The sequence below is a fragment of the Penicillium verrucosum genome, assembly GCF_028828655.1.
Source record: "Penicillium verrucosum strain IBT 35672 chromosome Unknown utg000001l_segment0_segment0, whole genome shotgun sequence".
Taxonomy (NCBI): Eukaryota; Fungi; Ascomycota; class Eurotiomycetes; order Eurotiales; family Aspergillaceae; genus Penicillium; species Penicillium verrucosum.
The window spans coordinates 9,781,795-9,801,351 of record NW_026643210.1 but is presented as its reverse complement, the minus strand read 5'-3'; the positions used below and the strand labels follow the sequence as shown (position 1 = coordinate 9,801,351).

General features: G+C 48.9%; 8 protein-coding genes across 8 annotated transcripts; 4 read left to right on the top strand and 4 right to left on the bottom strand.

Annotated features, from left to right (window-relative positions):
• Nucleotides 1-206: 206 nt before the first annotated feature.
• On the bottom strand, nt 207-5,740 carry N7516_003565 (putative rRNA biogenesis protein RRP5; the record flags this gene model as incomplete). Its single annotated transcript, XM_057216285.1, has 3 exons — nt 207-755; nt 812-5,221; nt 5,270-5,740. 3 exons carry the CDS (start codon nt 5,738-5,740, stop codon nt 207-209), a joined length of 5,430 nt encoding a protein of 1,809 aa, XP_057078168.1.
• A 489-nt stretch (nt 5,741-6,229) lies between these two features.
• Nucleotides 6,230-8,060, bottom strand: N7516_003564 (uncharacterized protein; the record flags this gene model as incomplete). The annotated part of the gene is made up of 7 exons (XM_057216284.1): nt 6,230-6,497; nt 6,559-6,798; nt 6,844-7,217; nt 7,275-7,409; nt 7,469-7,575; nt 7,631-7,774; nt 7,823-8,060. 7 exons carry the CDS (start codon nt 8,058-8,060, stop codon nt 6,230-6,232), a joined length of 1,506 nt encoding a protein of 501 aa, XP_057078167.1.
• A 777-nt stretch (nt 8,061-8,837) lies between these two features.
• On the top strand, nt 8,838-10,795 carry N7516_003563 (fungal specific transcription factor domain-containing protein; the record flags this gene model as incomplete). The annotated part of the gene is given in 4 exon segments (XM_057216283.1): nt 8,838-8,958; nt 8,969-9,682; nt 9,814-10,337; nt 10,427-10,795. 4 exon segments carry the CDS (start codon nt 8,838-8,840, stop codon nt 10,793-10,795), a joined length of 1,728 nt encoding a protein of 575 aa, XP_057078166.1.
• A 166-nt stretch (nt 10,796-10,961) lies between these two features.
• On the bottom strand, nt 10,962-12,497 carry N7516_003562 (uncharacterized protein; the record flags this gene model as incomplete). Its single annotated transcript, XM_057216282.1, has 1 exon — nt 10,962-12,497. The coding sequence occupies one exon, from the start codon at nt 12,495-12,497 to the stop codon at nt 10,962-10,964; it is 1,536 nt and encodes a 511-aa protein (XP_057078165.1).
• Nucleotides 12,498-12,761: 264 nt separating this feature from the next.
• On the bottom strand, nt 12,762-13,869 carry N7516_003561 (uncharacterized protein; the record flags this gene model as incomplete). The annotated part of the gene is made up of 2 exons (XM_057216281.1): nt 12,762-13,441; nt 13,509-13,869. The coding sequence occupies 2 exons, from the start codon at nt 13,867-13,869 to the stop codon at nt 12,762-12,764; spliced, it is 1,041 nt and encodes a 346-aa protein (XP_057078164.1).
• A 508-nt stretch (nt 13,870-14,377) lies between these two features.
• On the top strand, nt 14,378-15,292 carry N7516_003560 (NmrA/HSCARG family protein; the record flags this gene model as incomplete). The annotated part of the gene is made up of 1 exon (XM_057216280.1): nt 14,378-15,292. One exon carries the CDS (start codon nt 14,378-14,380, stop codon nt 15,290-15,292), a length of 915 nt encoding a protein of 304 aa, XP_057078163.1.
• Nucleotides 15,293-15,820: 528 nt separating this feature from the next.
• Nucleotides 15,821-18,052, top strand: N7516_003559 (WD40 repeat domain-containing protein; the record flags this gene model as incomplete). The annotated part of the gene is made up of 3 exons (XM_057216279.1): nt 15,821-16,439; nt 16,491-16,604; nt 16,674-18,052. 3 exons carry the CDS (start codon nt 15,821-15,823, stop codon nt 18,050-18,052), a joined length of 2,112 nt encoding a protein of 703 aa, XP_057078162.1.
• A 369-nt stretch (nt 18,053-18,421) lies between these two features.
• Nucleotides 18,422-19,510, top strand: N7516_003558 (uncharacterized protein; the record flags this gene model as incomplete). The annotated part of the gene is made up of 2 exons (XM_057216278.1): nt 18,422-18,474; nt 18,538-19,510. Exons 1-2 carry the CDS (start codon nt 18,434-18,436, stop codon nt 19,508-19,510), a joined length of 1,014 nt encoding a protein of 337 aa, XP_057078161.1. The 5' UTR covers nt 18,422-18,433.
• Nucleotides 19,511-19,557: the final 47 nt, after the last annotated feature.

Sequence of the window (19,557 nt, the reverse complement as noted above, 5' to 3'; positions counted from 1 at the left end):
GTCCAACCTTTTTTTTTGGTTCGACAAAAACGGACTTTTGACGATCTCCGGGATAATCTTATACACGTTGCTGCATTGTTAATGCTGATTGATCAGATTTGGGAATAAAACGAAATGTATTTCCATCGCTATATACAAGTACACAAATTCAAAGCCCCAAAAACACCAATAGGTTCAAATGAACACACTTTTTGTTTTATATAGGTTTACTCCTGAAGAGACTTGACATAGGTAACAGCCCGTGCCTTGACCTCCTCAACCATCTTCTCATCTCCATTGGTGGCAGCCAGACCCTCCTCGAAGGAAAGCCACTTCTTAAACAGGAAGCGGGCCTGTTTAGGCTTGAGCTTCTTGCTAGCGTCCACACTGACGGGGCCCTTCTTGCCACTCTGTAGGCCAAGGACACGCTCAAAGAGACGGCGCACTTGCTCCGCATCGCCGACCTTGATCTCCAGGTCCAGGAGAACGTTCCACAAGTCAATACGCTTGGGGAATGAGGACAGGAGACCCTCGAAGACGGTACGACCGCGCTCGACGTCTCCGTTAGCGGAGCGGAATTCAAGCTGGGCGAACTTGGAGGTCGTCTCGACGTGGGTGTGGGCAGGGAGGGACTGAAGGGCGCGCGGGAGCAGAGCCCGAGCGCGATCAGGGGAGGCCATGGTGTCGAAGAGGAAGGTGGCGTAGTTGTAGAAGAACTTGGGTGACTGAGAGGAAACCTTCTTCTTGAGGGCGGCGTAGAAGAGATCACTTGCTTTCTGTGAAATTGTTAGCATCCGTAGAAGAGTAAAGTTCGAAATGGATTTATACATACCTGGTTCTTGCCAGATTGGATGTAAATACTGATCATCCGCTCGTAGATCTCCTGGGGGTCGTTGTATTGGCAGGCACGCTTGAAGACCTCCTCGAGACTGTCATCGTCACCGTAGGTGTTCTCCATGTTCAGAAGTGCAACCCAGATGTTCAGCTTCTCAGCATCCTGGCCCATGGTGATAGTGCGCAAAGCACGCTCAGCAATGGCACGAGCCTTCTCGATCTCACCCAGCTCCAGCTGGAAGGCCATGTACTGCAGCCACAGCAGCGAGGAGTCGGGATCACCGAGAAGGAGTCGCTCGAAGTCGGCGACGGTCTGAGGACCATTGGCGTCCAAATCTCCGGTCCGGTCGACCTGGATCTCGGCCTTGCGGTTCTTCTTCTTCTTCTTTTTGGAGCCCTCATCGTCGCTATCGGAGCCAGCGGCGGCATCGGCCTGGGCGGTGCCACTCCAGTCGAAGCCGCTCGCACCGAGACCTCCGGCCTTGCTAGGCTTCTGGATCTGGACATCTTCATCATCATCCTCAGATCCCTCCTCCTCTTCTTCTTCCTCCTCGCTATCATCATCAACCTCAACACCTCCCATGGACTCATCGTCGTCATCCTCTTCTTCGCTGTCGTCCTCGCCGAGTTCGACACCACCAAGACCATCAATGCTCATGCTGTCCTCATCCTCGCTGTCGTCTTCCTCTTCATCCTGGAAGTGGGAAGCCTTGAGTGAGAACGAGATCTTCTTCGTATCAAGGTCGATCTTAATGACCTTAGCCTTAACAACATCGCCTTCGTCGTAGAGTTTGCGAGCATCTTCAACGCGCTTCTCAGCCATCTCACTGCGGTGGCAAAGACCACTGATGTTTGAGGACCCGTCAATGACAACGAAAGCACCGAACTCCTCGACCTTGCGGACCTTTCCGGTGACAATCTGACCAACCTTAAGATCCTTAAGGGTGATGGGAGCCTTGAAGTTGGGGTCCAGAACAGACTCCTTCAAGCTCAGCTGCAGCTTGCCTTGCTCGGCATCAACAGATGTAACCTTACCCTTGACAAGCTGATCTGGCTGGAAGGAGTCCTTCCATTCCTTGAGATACGAGTCGGAAAGATCAGACACGCGGACGTAAGCAGTGATATCATTGCTGACTGCCACAAAGAGACCGGAATCGGTGACTCGTCGGACGAAGCCACGAATGATGTCGTTGGGCTTGACATCCTTCAGCGAAGAGATCTCACGGTCCTGCACAGGCAGAGAGGAGCTCATGACCTTGGAGGGGCGCAGCGACAAGGCAATCTTCTTGTTCGATTTGTCAACGGCAATAACGCATGCTCGGAGAACCTCGTTCTTGCTGTGTATGGTAGGGTTGGCCTTGGAGTAGTCATCTGCGAGGTCGACCAGGTTGACCGCGCCAACGAGCGACTCGCCGAGCTGCATAATGAGTTGGCGCTCGGTGACCTTGGTAACGCGACCAGGCAAGATCATGCCAACGGAGATATCTCCAAATGCCAGCTTGTCATAACCTTGCTTGGCGGAGAGGTTGAGGTGGCCCTTCTCGGCGTTAACAGCCGTGACCTGGACCTTCAAAGCAGAGCCGATGGGGAAGTTCTTCTCCATATCAGTCAGCAGGGACAGGTCGTCTGATGCATCCATAAAGCGGAGTCTGCCGCGCACGTTGGGAGACAAGTTGACCCAGAGGCAGTCGTCAGCAACATTGTTGACGAAGCCTACCCAAGAGGAGCCGACCTGAACCTGCTCCATGTTAAGAGGGGCAGGGTTGGCGGCCTTGACGTAGCTTGGCTTGAGAGAGAGCTCGAATACAGGGTACTTTCCAGTGCGGTGGCTGATGGGGAGGAACTTGTGGTTACGGGCATCGTGGACGCCAAGGATTCTGGCGGAGAGAGTCTGCTTAGCCTTGAAGAATCGCAAGGGTTGCTTGCGATCTTTGATATCTTTCCAGTCGTCGAATATCTCGGACACATCAATGCGACCCTGAATGTTATCCGCGAGCTGGACATTGACCTGGGTTGCCTTGATAGAGACGACCTTGCACTCAACAATTCTGCCGAAGGTGAAGTCGGACATGCTCTTGATGCCGTCATCAACGGGGTTGGCAACGGTCTCGTCAGTCTGCTTGGCAGCTTTCATGGGAGCGGCCTGTTTAGCCTGAACGGGCTTCATGCTCAGAATGAAGCGCTTGAATTCCTGGTCCACAGACTGCACATTGAGAACAATCGTTTGCGCCTTTGACAACCCGTAGTGGGGCTGCTCGAGGTTGGCATCTTCGATAAGACGCTTGGGGAGCAATCCAGTGAGGCCACCGAGGAACTCAACGAAGACACCGTCGGGTGTGATGTTGCGGACGAATCCTGTGATAAGGGAGCCCTCTTGGACTTCTTCGAACTGGCCCGGAATGTTCTTCTGCTTGGCGGCCTTCTTCAAGCTGGCCCTGCTGGAAACCTTGATCAGACGGTGGGCACGCTGAATGTTGAGGACCAAGAGGTCGTTCAGCTTCTGGCCTACGCGAAGCTTAGAGAGCATCGAATTTTGCTTAGACGGGGGGCCGTCGATGAGGTGCTCAGAGTCGAGACGAGCGACGAGGCCTGACTCATCAAGCTTAAGAAGTACATCATCATTGGATTTCTCGAAGACAATTCCAGTAACAAGGTGGCCGGGATGAAGATTTTCAAAGGCCTCACGATACTTCTCGGTAAATGTCGAGGGGTCCTTGCACGAGACAGCAAGTCTTCCAAGGGATGCATCCACGCTCAAAGCATGAACGTTGACGACCTGGCCGAGTCTGAAGTGCTGGGCCGGATCCTGGATGTAGGCTTCACTCATCTCGGAGACAGGGAGGAAACCACGGACCTCGCCGTAGAACTGTACAACAGCACCATGGGTCTGAAGGTTGACAATGGTACCAGGAGACTGAGCCGAAGGAGTGATATCTTTGTAGTCCTTCCAGATAGTCGACTCGCTGTTGAGCAAACTCTTCTTCAGAGTCAAACGAATTTGGCGTTTTTCGAGGTTAACAGACAGGATTCTCAGCGAAAGCTTCTGGCCTTCGCGGAACTTCTTTTCTGGGAACTGAAGCATAGTATCCGCAAAGTGCATGGAGGGAACAAGACCAGTGATTCCATCGGCCAGGTTGACAATCAATCCATTCATACCATCAGCGCCGATCAGAATCTTCTCAACCTTTCCTTTGACAATAGCACCCACATTCACATCCTCGACACGGAGGAAGGGCTGCTCGATAACGCTCTTCTCAAACGAGAGAATGTAGAGGTTATCAATCGAGTTGTACCCAATGACTCTTGCCTCGTGGACTGCATCCAACTGGAAAGCTCCAGAACTTTCATCAATTGTTTCGACCTTGCCATCAGAGAGTCTCGACATGTGAACGAAGCCCATGTGTTTTGTCTCTCCAATTCGAGCATACACACCCAGACCGTGATCAACCTTCACGACCTTTACCTCGGGGATGATTGCGGAAATAGCAGGCGCGTCATCAGAAGAGCCGGGACCGCGAGCATCGGAAGAGAGCTTGAGGACGTGGTCGAGCAAAGAAAAGCTGACCTTGAGCGGCTCAGCAGCCGGGAACGTTGAAATAATACGGCCCTTGATCTTCGCACCAATCTTGTATTTCTTTTCCAGATCAATCTTGCCGTTGATGCTAGACTGGACCAGGTCAACGGTTGCGTCGAGCATTCCCATAATCTTTCCGATCATTCCATTCGCTGTGACTTCCGTGAGAAGAATTTCTGCGGCGGTACCGGGGAGGAAAGTGTTGATGGTAGGGGCCGAGTTGAGGTAGTTGGACTTCTTGATCGAGGCGGATGTTTGGAAGTTGGAGGACAGCTTGATGACATTGCCACTGGGGTTCTGGCCAGTGATCATGCAAAGGAAAACGGAGCCTTCCTTGATGCTAGAGTAATCCACACTGGGGTCGGTCTCCTTGGAGGACATGAAGCCCTTCAGTTCTGAGCCTTCAATGCCAAGATCCATGACCACACCGTGATCTTCCACACTGACAACGGACGCTTGGACAGCCGAGTTCACAACAAGATCGGACTTCGAGAAGCCAGTGTTTGTTTGTCTAGGGTCGACCGAAAGCTCAATTCTCCTCTTGCTCTTTGCCTTTGGATCATCGGGGTTGCTGCCAGTAGACACAACGAAGGCCCGCAGGTATTGACCCAAATAGAAATGATCTTTCAAGTCGAAGGACTCGTCGTCGGAGCTGTCCTCGGCATCGTCATCTTCACCTTCGTCATTCAACATCTTCTCAAGTCTGTCTTCAAGGCCCTTTGAAACGGATGTGAGGGGGACGTAGCCGGTAAGGTTGTTGGGCAGCGATAGGCCGATGTCGTGGGCGTTGATACTCGAGACCTGACCCAGGATCATGGCTCCTGGTACAATGCGCTGCAATTGTTAGAGTGGTGCGATATGAAAACTTTTTCTAGAACATACCTTGAAGCTAAGACCCTCGATGCGAACATCTTGCTTGTCATCAGATGTCTTGTCCGCGGACTTCTTGCTCTTTGACTTCTTCTTGCGCGACTTCTTGGTAGCCGTGGTGGTTTCTTCGTCATCCATTTCAACATCGTTGTCGCTTTCCTCGGCGAATTCATTGGAAGGCGTCTTCTGGGAGGGTTTCTTGTTTCCAGATTCTTTCTGCTCGAACAAGACATCTTTGTTGGCCTGAATCTGAATTTGCTTGCGCTCCAATGGTGTCAGAACACTTGCGCCACCACGAGGGAATGAGGGCTCGTCATCGCGCAGCACAGAAAGTTCTGAAGCTTTCCCAGCGGTGGATGTAGTGGCATCGGTTGACTTCTTGTGGTCTTTCTTGGTCTCCTCCGCTCCAACTTTAGCACGTTTTTGGGGCTGGCGGGCAGTATTTTCTTCAGGGGCATTCCCCTTGCGCTTGATTGGTGCCATTCTTAAACTGGCAAAACCGAATCGTGCAGTTGCAGATTGCGGTCTAATTCCTCAAGAGAAAAGATAAAAAAATTCCGCGGACACGGCAGAACCTTCTAAGCGGTGTAGAGACATGGGGTCATGAGTCAGCAAATTGCTGCCTGAATTGCAAGGACAAATACCCTAAACTGCCAAGATCTCTACCTACATAGTACATTGACTTTCCTTATTCAACAAGGGGGTGTATGGCACCATTATAGCCATGATGGTGAGGTCTTTGTAGATAACCTAGCGTCAATTTATCGGAGTAGCAATATAACATGCATATTATGCCATAGAGCTATCCATGCGCTTGATATCGAGGTACCTACGATATATAACTATTCCAAGGTTGCAAATAAAAAGGCCCCGAAAGATGTACAAATGAGTTAGTATACATACAATTTAAGAATTATAGCAAGTTTCTAAACGTAATGTATATAGAACTTCAAGATACTTTGTCTAGTCGGCCTAAGCAACCTCTTTACTCTCTGAGAATCCTGTGATGCCCGCCTCACCACCGACCGAATTTCCATTCTTGTGGAATTCCCGAAGAGGCGTTTTCTTCCGGAACAACCGGTCAATTTCTTCGAATGATCTTCCTTGACATTCAGGCACACAGAAATAAACAAAAGCGATCGAGGTGATCGAAAGACTTCCATAAATAAAGCCAACCTTCGACTGAAGATTTGCAGAACCAGCATCCATGAGATATGGTAGACTAAACGAAACTGCGAAGCTGAACGTCAAATGTTAACACTCCTGTCTCACATAATGGTTGAAAAGCAATGTCAACTTACAACGTAAGAACATTTGCAACAGACGCAATCCTCTGTGAGTTGTCTCGCAAGCGTAGAGTTGGTATCTCGGTAGTCACGACGTATGTTAACGCAGCCCATCCTATATTGAAGCCCACTGTAAACAAGGAAAGCATTGCAACAATGGCTGACTTCTGAGGATAAGATGGAGTATGTACTCCGAGTCCTCCCATGATAAGAAGTGCTGTTGCTTGGATTACCGCACCGATCAGAAGCAAGGGCCTGCCAACGTCAGTCATGGGCCCCTGTTTGGGGATGCGAGCTCACCTTCTTCCAACTCTATCGTTGAGGTATAGACATAGTAAAACTATGACGAGTCCGATAAAACCGTTGATGACGTTCATGTTGAAACTGTTTACAGTTTGTAGAGATTTCACATATAGAGTGCCATATTGCGATGCGAATCCTTGCCCCGTAGCCTGTTGGAAAAAGTTGAGTCCAACAACAATTGCTGTTCGCCTTCGGTTGGATTTCGAGAATAGTTCCTTGAAATGACCTTGCTCTGGCTCACTTTGCAACCCTTTTTGGATTGATGCGAATTCATCTTCAATTTCATCCGAAGTAAACGCTCGTTCTCGTAGTATCTGTAAGTTGATTCGCGCCTCTTCCATGCGTCCTTGGATGAGAAGCCAGCGAGGGGACTGCTTATGCTTAGCTTGTTGGGGGAAAAAAAAAAAGGAAACTTCAGAAGTTCTCACCTCTGGAATAAACCATATGAGGGATGCTATGATGGTCGGAATGACGAAGAAAAGCCCTAGAGGTATCCTCCACGAACGGTCATCGTGTATCTTGCTAGTTCCATTGCACACCCAGCCAATGACCATCCCTCCGAACTGAAAGTTTCTGTCAGTATAACCTACATATTTGGTCTCTACGAAATATTGGGACTTACCACAATGGTCAATTGGTATGTACCCACCATGAAGCCACGAATTTGGGTTGGAGCGATCTCGGACTGGAAGACTGGAACAACAGAGAGTTCCATGCCAATATATATGTCTGGCTGTGTTAGAAGTAATTTGATAGGAGAGATAGGAGAAGCCAGCAGACGCACAGTTCAAGATTCTGGCGGCTAATATTTGATCGCTGGATTGAGAGGTGGTGGTAATTGTGGCGGTAGCTAGAGCATAGATGCTCATGACAAACATACACCATCGGCGACCGAATCGAGCACTTATACAGCTGCCAATGATAACACCTGAAGGATGGTTAGAAATGAAGGTGCTCATAATTCCTCACTACGTACCACAGGCGAAGGTCAAATACGGGAGTCCGTTGAAGTATGACTTCCACTGAGTGTCAAGGGCCCAGGTTTTCGCTTTTGCATCATAGACACCAAATCTCTTCTCGAAGGCATCCATAGCCTGTGTTTGGGCAAAGCCTTGGTTATCGAAAGCATAGTTAAAGCTGGAGAGAGCGATAAGGCTACATGACAATGCTAGCCGTTTGTTGAAGTATTTTCGCACATCGTGGTGGCCGAGCATTGTGACGTGGATATCTTTATTTCCCAATTTAACATGGTAATACCATTATATTTCTATGCTTGTTATATAAAATAAGTTCCATGATAGTTGAGGTAGATTGTCCTAGCCGGCACCGGCTATTTATTAGCCGCCAACTAGAGAGAGATACTGGAGAGAGACAGCATTATCTAACTATAACCTAAAAGCACGCAATGTCAAAGGTTATACATAGAAAGGTCTCTTACACAGAGTGTGCTTTTTTTTACCATCTTCTTGTACACCTGAAAATACCTCTAAAAAGACATGGCAAGGCCGCATAAGCGGCCGACTATTCTTGTTCGCCATCAAAGAGAAATTTGGACATTTGAGTCCATTAGACAAACCAGAGGCAGATTCGAATAAACATTAACTAGGAGCTATCAGGAAATATATTGAATGTATCCAGCCTTTGGTGATTGGTCAAAGACCTCGGTTCAACTCCGGAGGACAAGAGGTCGCAATCCAAATGGCGGAGCACGCAATTATATATTCATCCCAACGGCCCGGCCTGGGAATTCAAAATTTGCCGTTGCCGGTGTTTGATAGCCGCTTGCTCTTGGAGAGAGCACACAACTCTTCCGGACTCTTGGAAATGGACTCGACATCCCCGGCAGTGGCTCCCAGCACGGAGGCCCACTTAACGCAAAGTGGAACAAAACGTCTTCGTACCAGGCAAGCTTGTAGGCCGTGCCATCTGCTTAAGGCGAAATGTTCCGGGTCATTGCCTTCCTGTCAGCGATGTAGCCAAAAGGAGATACCATGCGAATATGCATCGTCAAAGCCGGGTTCCGGGACACGAAAAAGGCGAAGAACCGTCGCATCAAGGGAGCCTCAGCAAAACCACCCACTGTCATCGTCGTTGGTATCTCCCAAACGGACAGTGAGTACAGGATATCCCCTTCAGGCTTTACCATCGCAAAGGACAAGGATCGAGGACGTTATTTCACATGGAGAAACCCTTAGCGATGGGGTGAATTATGACTCGAGCAAGGAACTTGGAGTGAAGAAGAGTGTAATTAGACTCTACATCGACGCCTACTTTGAACACATCGCACCGCTTTGTGAGAATGGCTTTATTCACCGCGCTATTTTCCTACAAGCCTGGAACTCTGGAACTGTCGACCCAGCGCTATTGAAGGCAGTTTGTAGTGCATCGGCGGCCTTTATGTCAACAGATCCCGTCACAGCTGAACAAGGAGAAAGGTGGCGTACTGAAGCAGAGGCGCATATTTGGTTAAATATCGGACGACCATCTCTGGTCGTACTTCAAGTTCTCGTGGTGGTAATTTCCCAAAATTGTGCATTATCTCGTTTTCTCGCTTTGCAGCCGCTGCTAGGAATAGCTGCGAAGATGGCATACATTCTCCGTCTGAATCATGAAAACGTTCAGCTATCCACCACAGCTCGCGAAATTCGTCGGCGTATTATGTGGTCAATATTCATTTTGGACAAACGATATGCCGCTGGACAGTCGGACCTGATATCGTGTCCCAAGGAGCAAATGCACATACAGCTACCGTCGAACGAGAGAGACTTCGAGCTCGCAATTTCTGGCCGAACAGGTACTCTTATACCGACGCATATTGATGAAGGTGACTCCACCAGTATGGGCACCAGAGCATACTTTTGCCAACTCTCAAATACTCGGCATGAGATTCTTCAGTGAGAGATTCCACTGCATGAATTACTTACCAATGCTGACTGATGTCTAGATACACCAGAAGAGTAATTTCAGAAGGTTCAAAGGCACACGACTCTCGTAGTGAGCTTCTTCAACTGGAATCTGACTTGCAAAAGCTGAAACGCTCGCAGCCTGAATCAATGGCCTTTAGCGAGCGTAATCTCAACCTACGAGCTTACTCTCCACATTTGAAGCGATACGTTATGTTACATACGATGTGGCACCAATGTCACTGTGACTTGTACAGATTTATGCTACCTGGAATTCGGGAGTCTCTGCCCGATGAAGTTCTCAGTACGACGCTACCTGAGTATGCACTTTATTGTCAAATACAAGCAGTTGAGCATGCAAAGGCACTGGTCGATATTCTTACAACGGTTCAGAAGGTCTGCGATCAAACCCCGCAAGATCCTGGGATCAGCATTTGCGTACTTCAATGCACACGGATTTTAACACGAGCTTTTGACATTGGGCTTCTTGGAAGTCATTCAACTGCTATTGAGACACTTTACCAGCTCAAATCTGTCGCGAAGATACTCTTGCCTATTACCTCAATCCATCAGTCCGCTGACCAACTGGTGAGTTATACACTTTATGTCTCGACAGGAACAGCCTATCAGCATCTTTGTATCCTCAAGCATAATACTCATTCTGGATTATTATACAGTATAAAGAGACCGAAAGGCTCATAAGCATCGCGATTGCTGGAGGTTCCTACCCAGACTCAATGACAAAAGTCTCACAGAAAGAGCACATCCGTGACAACAACATACTCGATATTTTAGCTCGCATTCGTCGGTGTGATATGGAGCGAGGAGAGGAAGTCCTTCAGCATTACCCAGCAAGCCCCCCTGTCACCACTCCGACCGGATCAGAAGTACTATCGGACAGAGAAACAGGTGCTGCCAACGAAAGCACTACTGAGAAACCATCGCGAGAAACTTTAGGGGAATCCCTGTGGTATACGGGACTCGAATTAGAGCACATGTTTGGCTCACTGGATACTTTATTCGATGGATTTGGGGGCCATCTATGAATTTCGATCCTCAAGATCTTGAACAATTGTACGGGAATCAATCATGACATTTGATGCGATTGGATTATAGTAAGAATGTGTAATGGCCTGCAATGAGCTGAGTATTAGCTCATTGCACTCCTTCGATGCCAAGTGATCCAAATGATGTTAGATGTTCCCGTGCCACTCAGATTGTTTCAGTCCTCTTCCTATATTGTTCCTCTGGGCTCTCAAGATTCACCGGAGGAAATCTAGGATCCTTTTGAAATGGGAGAAAGTCCGAGGTTTGCATCATCCAGCGAAACATCTCTTCCTGCATCTCTCGAACAATATGGTCAAATTGAGGATCTGCAGCGACGTTGTGAAGCTCAGCGATATCAGTCTTCCTGTTGTACAATTCGGCTGGTTCGTACAACCGGTACACATACGTCCAGTCTGCACTTCTCATGGAAACAGCTTTTCCAACGACCTCGGTATCTTCGTGTTGCAAAATAGACTTGATATCATATGGATAGGGTGCTTGCTCGAGGAGCGGCTCTTCCGATTTCAGGAAGCCCCCTTCGGTGTATGCGTAGAGCTTTGGGTGCTTCTGATTTCCAAGTATCGCCGGCAGGAGTGAAACGCCGTTGTGTGGAAAGCTCTCAGGGACCTTGCACAGCTCGAGAACCGTTGGGAGCAGATCGACCATCTCGCAAATGTCATCGTTGGTTTTATCGACAGGTAAACCGGCACCGCCTATGATGAGGGGTTCACGAGCAAGGACTTCAGATACGCCGCTAGGCCACTTCTCAATCATACCATGGTCCCCAAGGTACTCCCCGTGGTCGGTGTAGAATGCGATGACAGTGTTTGATGCCAAACCCGTTCTTTCCAATGCAGTCATGACCTGCCCGAATTGTGTATCGAGACGAGAGATCATCCCATAGTATGTCGCTGTAATTTCACTCCAGATTTCATCGGTTGCCCGTTCTGTGCCGTAGCGCTTGCGATTCTCCTGGAAATATCTCGGTTCGTAACCTGTTTTCTGCTCTGGCTTGGTTGGCAGTGGCATCTTCTTACGGTCGTACATGGAGAAGTACGGTTCCTCAACTTGGAATGGACAATGGGGGAAGATCAGCGGTAGATAAAGAACCCATGGGCCCTTAGGAGGATTTTCTAGCCACTTTATCGCAGATCGCACAGCAGCTTCATCATAGTCAACTGTTTTGTCCTGACTGCGGAGGCCCTTGTAGAACAAGCGGTCCCAGATATCTTCTGACACATCCGGTTCTGCGCCTCCCTTTCCAAACTTCGGCATCCACTCCGGCGGGACAAGAAAGCCGTACTCAGTTACACTCAACTCTGTGACCGTGGGTGCAAATGTATCGCCCCTAGGGGCCAAACATGCAACGTGGTATCCGCTTTCCTTCAGTGCACGAAACATGTTAGGTTCCCAGGGCTTGATGAGATTTTCCAAGCTTCGATGACCTGATACATGTGGATATTGCCCTGTGTAGAGCGAACATCGGCTTTGTGAACACACGGTGGCTTGCAAATAGCAATTCGTGAATTTGGTGCCCCGTGCGGCGAAGGCGTCAATATTGGGTGTGCGAACATGGGGGTTTCCGAAACAGCCAACAGAGTCATAACGAAGCTGATCTGGCATGAATATCACCAGATTCGGGCGAGATTCTGCCGTTTGACTTGGTGGGTTGTCAAGGGTGGGGAGCCTAACAGGTGCCATATTGCTTGATTTCGTTGCACGAGAGTCTCGAACGTTAAAGCATCAAAATTGGAAATTTGCTTCATACTTGGAGATGTACATTTTCTTTTCTACTGGCAGCCGGTGGGTTAGTAGCCGGCAACGGCCCGTGAGGCAGCCGAACTGATATCAGCCGGTGGGCCTAACTTGTGCCGCGACAGGATGTAAACCAAAGTGCGAGGAAACAAGAAAATCCTCAGCAAGACTGAAAAATCTGTGTTATTGTTATTGTTGGCGTTGTATTTCTTACAATACACTGCCCCTTGAATAAAACCAAGCTTTTGTTTCATCAATGCCCAATTTAGTCACAAGAAGCATCTTCCCAAACAAGTCCACATCATCCGGCTTCGCGTCCTGAAGCAGTCCAGTAAAATCTGCATTATAGACAATAAAGTGTTGGTTTTCCGTCCAAGCTACTGCAAAATCGAAGGCACTTTGTGCATTCCATAAATGCGCAGACTGATACCATGCATGCTCGAGTCCAAGCTTTCCATCACAGGCGGAGAGTGGCTTGCCTTGTAGGAAGTGATGGATCTTCACAAAGTAGAACACCATCAGCACAGTGCGCCGCGCTGATTCTTGGAATACCCATGATTCCCAAAAGCTCATTATCGGGTCCATGGAGATAGGGAGTAGTTCGCAGGGCTCTGAGGGGTGTGGTATATAAATGCAGCTGAAAAGAGATAGTACTGATGCCTCGAGGAGAGCCAATAAGGATTCAGAGGATGGTTGTGTGCGGATGCCAACGTCAAATAAACGCATTACCAAGTATAAAATGAGCGCGTGGATTCGAGCAAGCAGTTCCAGTGGCGTGGGAGGTGGTGGTGCAGAGAGGAGGTCGTTTACACGAGAATCGAATATGGACATCAAAACCAGTGAATTTATATCATTTTTGCTCATGTAGAGGGAACAACAAGCGAATGCATCTATGATAAGGTTAGTATTGCAATTTGTTGTTAAATGAAAAAAAAAGTTCGATGTGGGTAAACCGACCTTGCATGTCCTTTGGCATACCACTTTTATAAAGCTGACGATGACACCATGGAGTTTGATTCTCGGTAACTACCATTTTGGGGATGTTCTTGAGCACATCCACCGCGAATTGTAGTCGATTGGCTAATACATCTGAGAGCTGCTTCGGGGGATTCGTTCTTGTTATAGCGGGATCGAAGTTCTGCGACAAGGAAAGGCCCTCGAAGATATCCACCCGATCTTCTGGGGGAATTATATTGATGTAACGGAAGGGCGAGTCGAGCATAATAGGATGAAGTGGGCCCATATTAACCAGGGTCATCAATTCAGAGTCATGATTGTATTGGATAGAAGCAGTGTCAATCATCTCATCATAATTCATAGATACCGGGATATCGGCAGTAACATCGGCGCAGGTTTGAGGCAGCCTGCCTGGGTAAAAGCACGGTATACTTTTGTGGATACATCTTGAGCAGGCCGGAAATGATTGGTCGCAGCGCCGTTTGGCTGATTTGCATGATTCACATGACTTCCGCCGCGAAGTTCCTGTGCTTTGACCCGCATGAAGCATCTTCACCTCTTTGAGACTTCTACTCGAAGGAAACGTTGAGGAAGAGAAACCTTGGAGTTTCAGGCTTGTGGGCCTGAAGCGGAGTTCCGCCCGCTAGTGGAATTGAGGCTTTGATTCACCAATCAGAAGCCGCTTCGGGATCGGGACAGTGGCGGACCGAGTGGAGTTCCGCCATTGTACAATGGATGTTCCAAGGTTTGTATAGAAGTTGTCGAGTGTCAACGTGGATATATCGGGGTATATAAAGACGTAGATTTCACACAGATTCAATATAGAAATTACAAGCATAAAGCCTCATACTTAACTTCCCAAATTTCAAATGTCCTCTCCGACCGTCTTCGTCTGCGGCGCCACTGGTACCCAGGGCGGCGCTTTGATCGACCATCTGCTCAAGGCCGATGTCAAAATACATGCCGTTACGCGCACTCCCGACTCGGCTGCTGCCCAACTTCTTAAATCGATCGGCGTTCTTATCACGGAGGGCGATTTTGACGATGATTCCATCAGAAAGCCCATGGCCAATTGCACAAGCCTTTTCCTGAACTTGATGCCATCGTTGACAGATTTGAACGCAAGTCTCGAACAAGCATGCCGACTTCTCAAAATTGCCAAGGAAGCTGGCATCAAGCAAGTCATCTATACCAGCGGATTGTCTGCCAATGATCCCCAACGCCTCAAATTATGGGATCCGACCAGCATCATTAGCACTATGATCCTCAACAAACATGCTATTGAAAACGAAATTCGCAAAGCGGGATTTGAAAGCTGGACAATTTTGCGCCCGGGTAACTTCATGAACAACTACTTATTCCCGAAGACAATGATGTATCCGGACTTCACGAAGACCGGAGTATTCACCACTGCTTTCGCTCCGGATACCTTGTTGCCCATGGTTGATCCCAACGACATCGGCCAGTTTGCAGCAGCAGCAGTCTTCGACCCCATCAAGTTCAACCACCAAGAAATTGAGATCGCTTCGGAATTTTTGGGAGTCGACGCCATCATCCAGTCTTTATCCCGTGCCACTGGAAGGGAGATGAGCATTGTCTATATGTCAGATGAGGAAATCAGCGAACAAAAGGCTACCAATCCCTTCATTGCTGGTCAACTCATGGCCCGTGATCTAAGGTCATTTGTGAATTTGGACGAAGTCAAGGCGTGGAATATTCCACTGGGAACCTTCGAGAAATTCTTGCAGCGAGAGAAATCCAATGTTGATGCAACATATCTTTGAATTACAATGCCCAAGAGTACAAGCGGGTGGAGGAATGAACAGGATCATTGTTGGGCGGCTCAAGGGCACTGCAGGGCATTCCAATTTTTCAGTTAGGGGAAATACATGATGTTCTAATGTTCCATGAATTTGTTAATTTTTAGCAATCAATGTAGTAGTAGTTGTTGTTGTCTGGAATTGAACAGTTGTTGACATTCAAGCTCAGATGCTTAGTGATACCACGCGTTTTGGGACAAAAATTCCAAAACAATTTAGACAAGGGATTAGTCCAAGTCAATTTGGCCTTAGATAGCCGTAAAGGAGACATAATATGGATTGAAGGGGTTCTAGATAGTCGACATTTAAGAGTGGAGGGGTTTAAAATGCAATTTGATATGCTTTGACACGATCGCGTCACGTCGCGACACGAAAAAATAAGAATCCAACTTCCCCGATTCATCTCTCCCCTTTAGTCTTACGCCTACCAGACCTCCACCAATGCATCCATAGCCTTTTTTTTTTTTCCTTTCTGTTTTCTTTTGTTAAACAATGGACATCTCTAATTTCCCGGAGGCACCCCGGTCAGAGCCTGTTCTTCCTCCCCCAGAGCCACCTTCATCCCCGCCGTCTATTGCTTCCGATACTCGCAGAACCAGAAAACCACCAACTGTAACGCCCCGGTCATTCCGTCGATTCTTTACCCCGCGTTCTTTATTGCCGACTGGTGATACTTCTATCACGCCCTCGACTAGCCGCCAGGCCTTACGGGCACTCTCATCGCCCGCGGTGAATCGTCTGGGGCCAGCATTTTCGAGAACCTCCAAGGCTGGCAGCACCAGAAGTCCTCACGATGGCTTACCGGAAGACTTTATTCGCACCCCGAGCAGGAAAAGAAAAAACTCATTCTCCTCAGTCGTCTCCCCACAATCCTCGCCTCTGAAGAGAGTTCGTGTCCGGTCTCCAATACACGATGTGGAACAAGATATTAAAATTCCAAATATCGACATCCGTCCTCATGCATTAGCACCCCCGAGTCCACCCAAGCGAAATCCCCCCGTGGCCCCTGTGCGCCGCTCCCAGGCATTGCAATCATCTGGTGCTTTGTTTATGCGAACTATGATGGGGAGTCGGGCTAATAAAGTAACCCTACGATCTAACTCTGGCGCTGGTTGGTATTCACCCCCATGGCGTACTTTCGCACCTCTAATTTCCTATCCAGGCTGGCAAGATCTTACTTCCGACTTCTATTCGCAATCGCAGGACCGTCATATGTGTAGTAGTTACGCATCGGAGGGCTCAGTGGCCCTCCCATTCTGTAATGCTTCATGCAACAGTAAGTCGTTTTTCACCTAACTACTCCCCATACATGCTAACAAATGGGAAGCAAATTCTCTTGTTGCAGTCGGCGATGAAGAGGGTGGAATTCGCCTCTTGGATTCATCGATGGATGATAATGCTGGGTTCTCTGGCGCATACCTTGGTTTCCGTCCACACATGAATTCGATCATGGACCTCGAGTTCTCATCAGATGACATGCTACTGGCTACGGCATCTGGCGACCAAACGTCTCTTATTATTGATATGACAACACAACGACCCATCCACTGCTTATCGAATCACTCATCCTCCGTTAAGCGTATCCAATTCCAACCGGCATCAAACAATAAGGTTCTTGCTACGTGCAGTAGGGATGGTAATGTCAATATTTGGGATCTCCGCTGTAAAGGATTTGAACGGCCTGCGTTGCAAGTTCAATGCTCCCTAGAATCCGAATCCGAAAACGCCGCGACCACTGCACCTCCAAAGATGTTATACCCGCACGTTCTGAATACCATTGAAGGTGCCCATGCATACACAACCTCTCATAAAACGGCCATGGATAAAAATGATGCGCCACCAATTGGCCGGACCGATATCACCGTTACTTCTCTCGCTTTTCTTTCGCCTGGCCGCGAAAATCTTTTTGTTACGGCTTCCGAGGCTAGCGCAAGTGTCAGACTTTGGGACTTGCGAACAGCACATAACAATCGGCGTGGTCGACCCGTTATCCCTCTATCTACCACACAAGAGCCGGAAAGCCATGTGAAGTATCGACGCTTTGGCCTGACTTCCATGGCGTTTGGAGGAGATGGCTCACGATTGTACACACTTTGCCGAGACAACACCGTTTACACCTACTCGACATCGCACTTAATTCTCGGGCATGCGCCTGAACTTTCACTCAATAACAACCGTCCACGGAGGACTGGAGGCTCTGACAAGGACGGTCTTGGGCCTCTCTATGGTTTCCGCCACCCTCGCCTCCAAATTTCCTCATTCTATGTGAAGTTAGCTGTGCGCAAAGCAAACCACGATCATCCGGAGATGCTGGCTACTGGGAGTAGCGACCACTGCCCCATTCTTTTCCCTACCGATGAACGGTACCTCAATTCTCCCGTGAAAACACCGGCCGAATCTTTGCCTAGTAGGACTTCTCTGTTCACTACCCGCTCAGGACTTCGTCGCACCAACTCTGGAATCGGCTTGTCCGGCCGTCTCGAAGATACCATCCCAATCCACCAATCAGGCACTCCTCTTATCGAAGGTCATCAGAAAGAGGTCACTGGTCTGTCTTGGACCCCATCTGGCGAACTAATTACTGTGAGCGATGACTACTCTGCACGGTGCTGGCGTGAGGGACCCGAGGCTCGCGAGCTTCGAAGCGGCGGTGAAACTGAGGGTAAACGCTGGATGTGTGGCTGGGCTGATATGAAAGACTCAATTGACGACGAAGACGAATGATTTCCCGGCGTCGTCTGTGATTTTTATTGTTTTTGCATTTTCCGAGGTGCCTGGATGTTTCTATTCTTTTTTTGCCTGTGGGCATTTTACTGGCGTTTGGGAGAGCATATTAATTAGCGTAGCATACCCTGTATTTCGGGCTTATTTGTATTATCTGACTGAATCAAACATGTCCCTCATTCATCGATTCCAATTATTGTAATACATCTTCTCGAATAAACTAATAATGTCAAAAGGCAATATGAAGTAGAAATGTAAGTAGAGACGTCCGGGGTTGTGCTGAGGTCGCCCATATAGAGCGATAAGATAAGGCCAACCTCGATGAAAAAAGTTCCGCCAACAACTCCAACCCTCCAATCTTCGACTGCAAAACCACCCAAAATGCCTCACAAACACAAGAGACGCGGCGAAGCCGATAAAGAGTGAGCACTAGAAATATACCAGGCTTTTTCAAAGCCCAAAACTAACGATTCCCCTCGCGCCAGGGACTTCAACCTCGCACCCTCAGAGATCGCAAAAGCACTTCCAGTCCGCGATCTAGTCAAGCCCAAGTTAGGCAAGAACGGCAAAAAGCTCAAGAACCAATCCAAAGACCAAAACCAGAGCGCCAACAAAGCACCCACCCACCGCCTCAAGAATGTCACCGAAGACGACACCCCGAAAGCATTCCGCCGCCTAATGCAATACCAGCAGACAGGTCGACGGGCGCCATCAGGACTAGAGACAGGCGAGCGTCCGAACAAGCGCAAGCGCAATGCCACAGAAGACGCAAGCACGTCATCAAAGAAGCCCGCGAAGGCAGCGGAAACGCAAAAGCCCAAACCCTCCGCCAAGGAGAAGGCCGAAATGCCGAAGATCATGCCTGGCGAGCGGCTGGCTGAGTTCGTAGCGCGTGTTGACCGCGAAATGCCATTATCGCAGATGACCAAGTCGGTCAAGAGTGGTGACGCCAAGGACAAGGAGCAGCGCAAGCGGACGAAACATGAGAAGCATCTGCTGCGACTGCAGAAGGGGTGGCGTGAGGAGGATGCTAAGATCAAGGAGAGGGAGCAGGAGGAGCGGGAAGAGCGCGAGGATGATATGGAGGTTGAGTTGCGGCAGTGGAAGGAGTGGGAGATTGAGGCTGCTGGAGGAAAGAAGAAGGCTGCTGTGAAGAAGAACAAGAAGAAGGGGGCGAATGCCAATGGGGATGCTGATAGCGGGGACGATGATCCTGATCCTTGGGCCAAGCTGAAGAAGCGTGACGAGGAACGGAAGAGGAATCCATTTGAGGTTGCCAAGGCGCCGCCTCAGTTGGTTAAACCCAGAGAGATCTTCAAGGTGCGTGGTGGGGCCAAGGTTGATGTTGCCAATGTGCCTGCTGCGGTTGGCAGTTTGAGACGCCGTGAGGAGTTGGCTGGTGAGCGGAAGAATATTGTTGAGGAATACCGGAAGTTGATGGCCGCCAAGCGGCAGTGATGGATATAGATATAGTAGAATGATTGATTGTTTAGGGCTACGGGTTT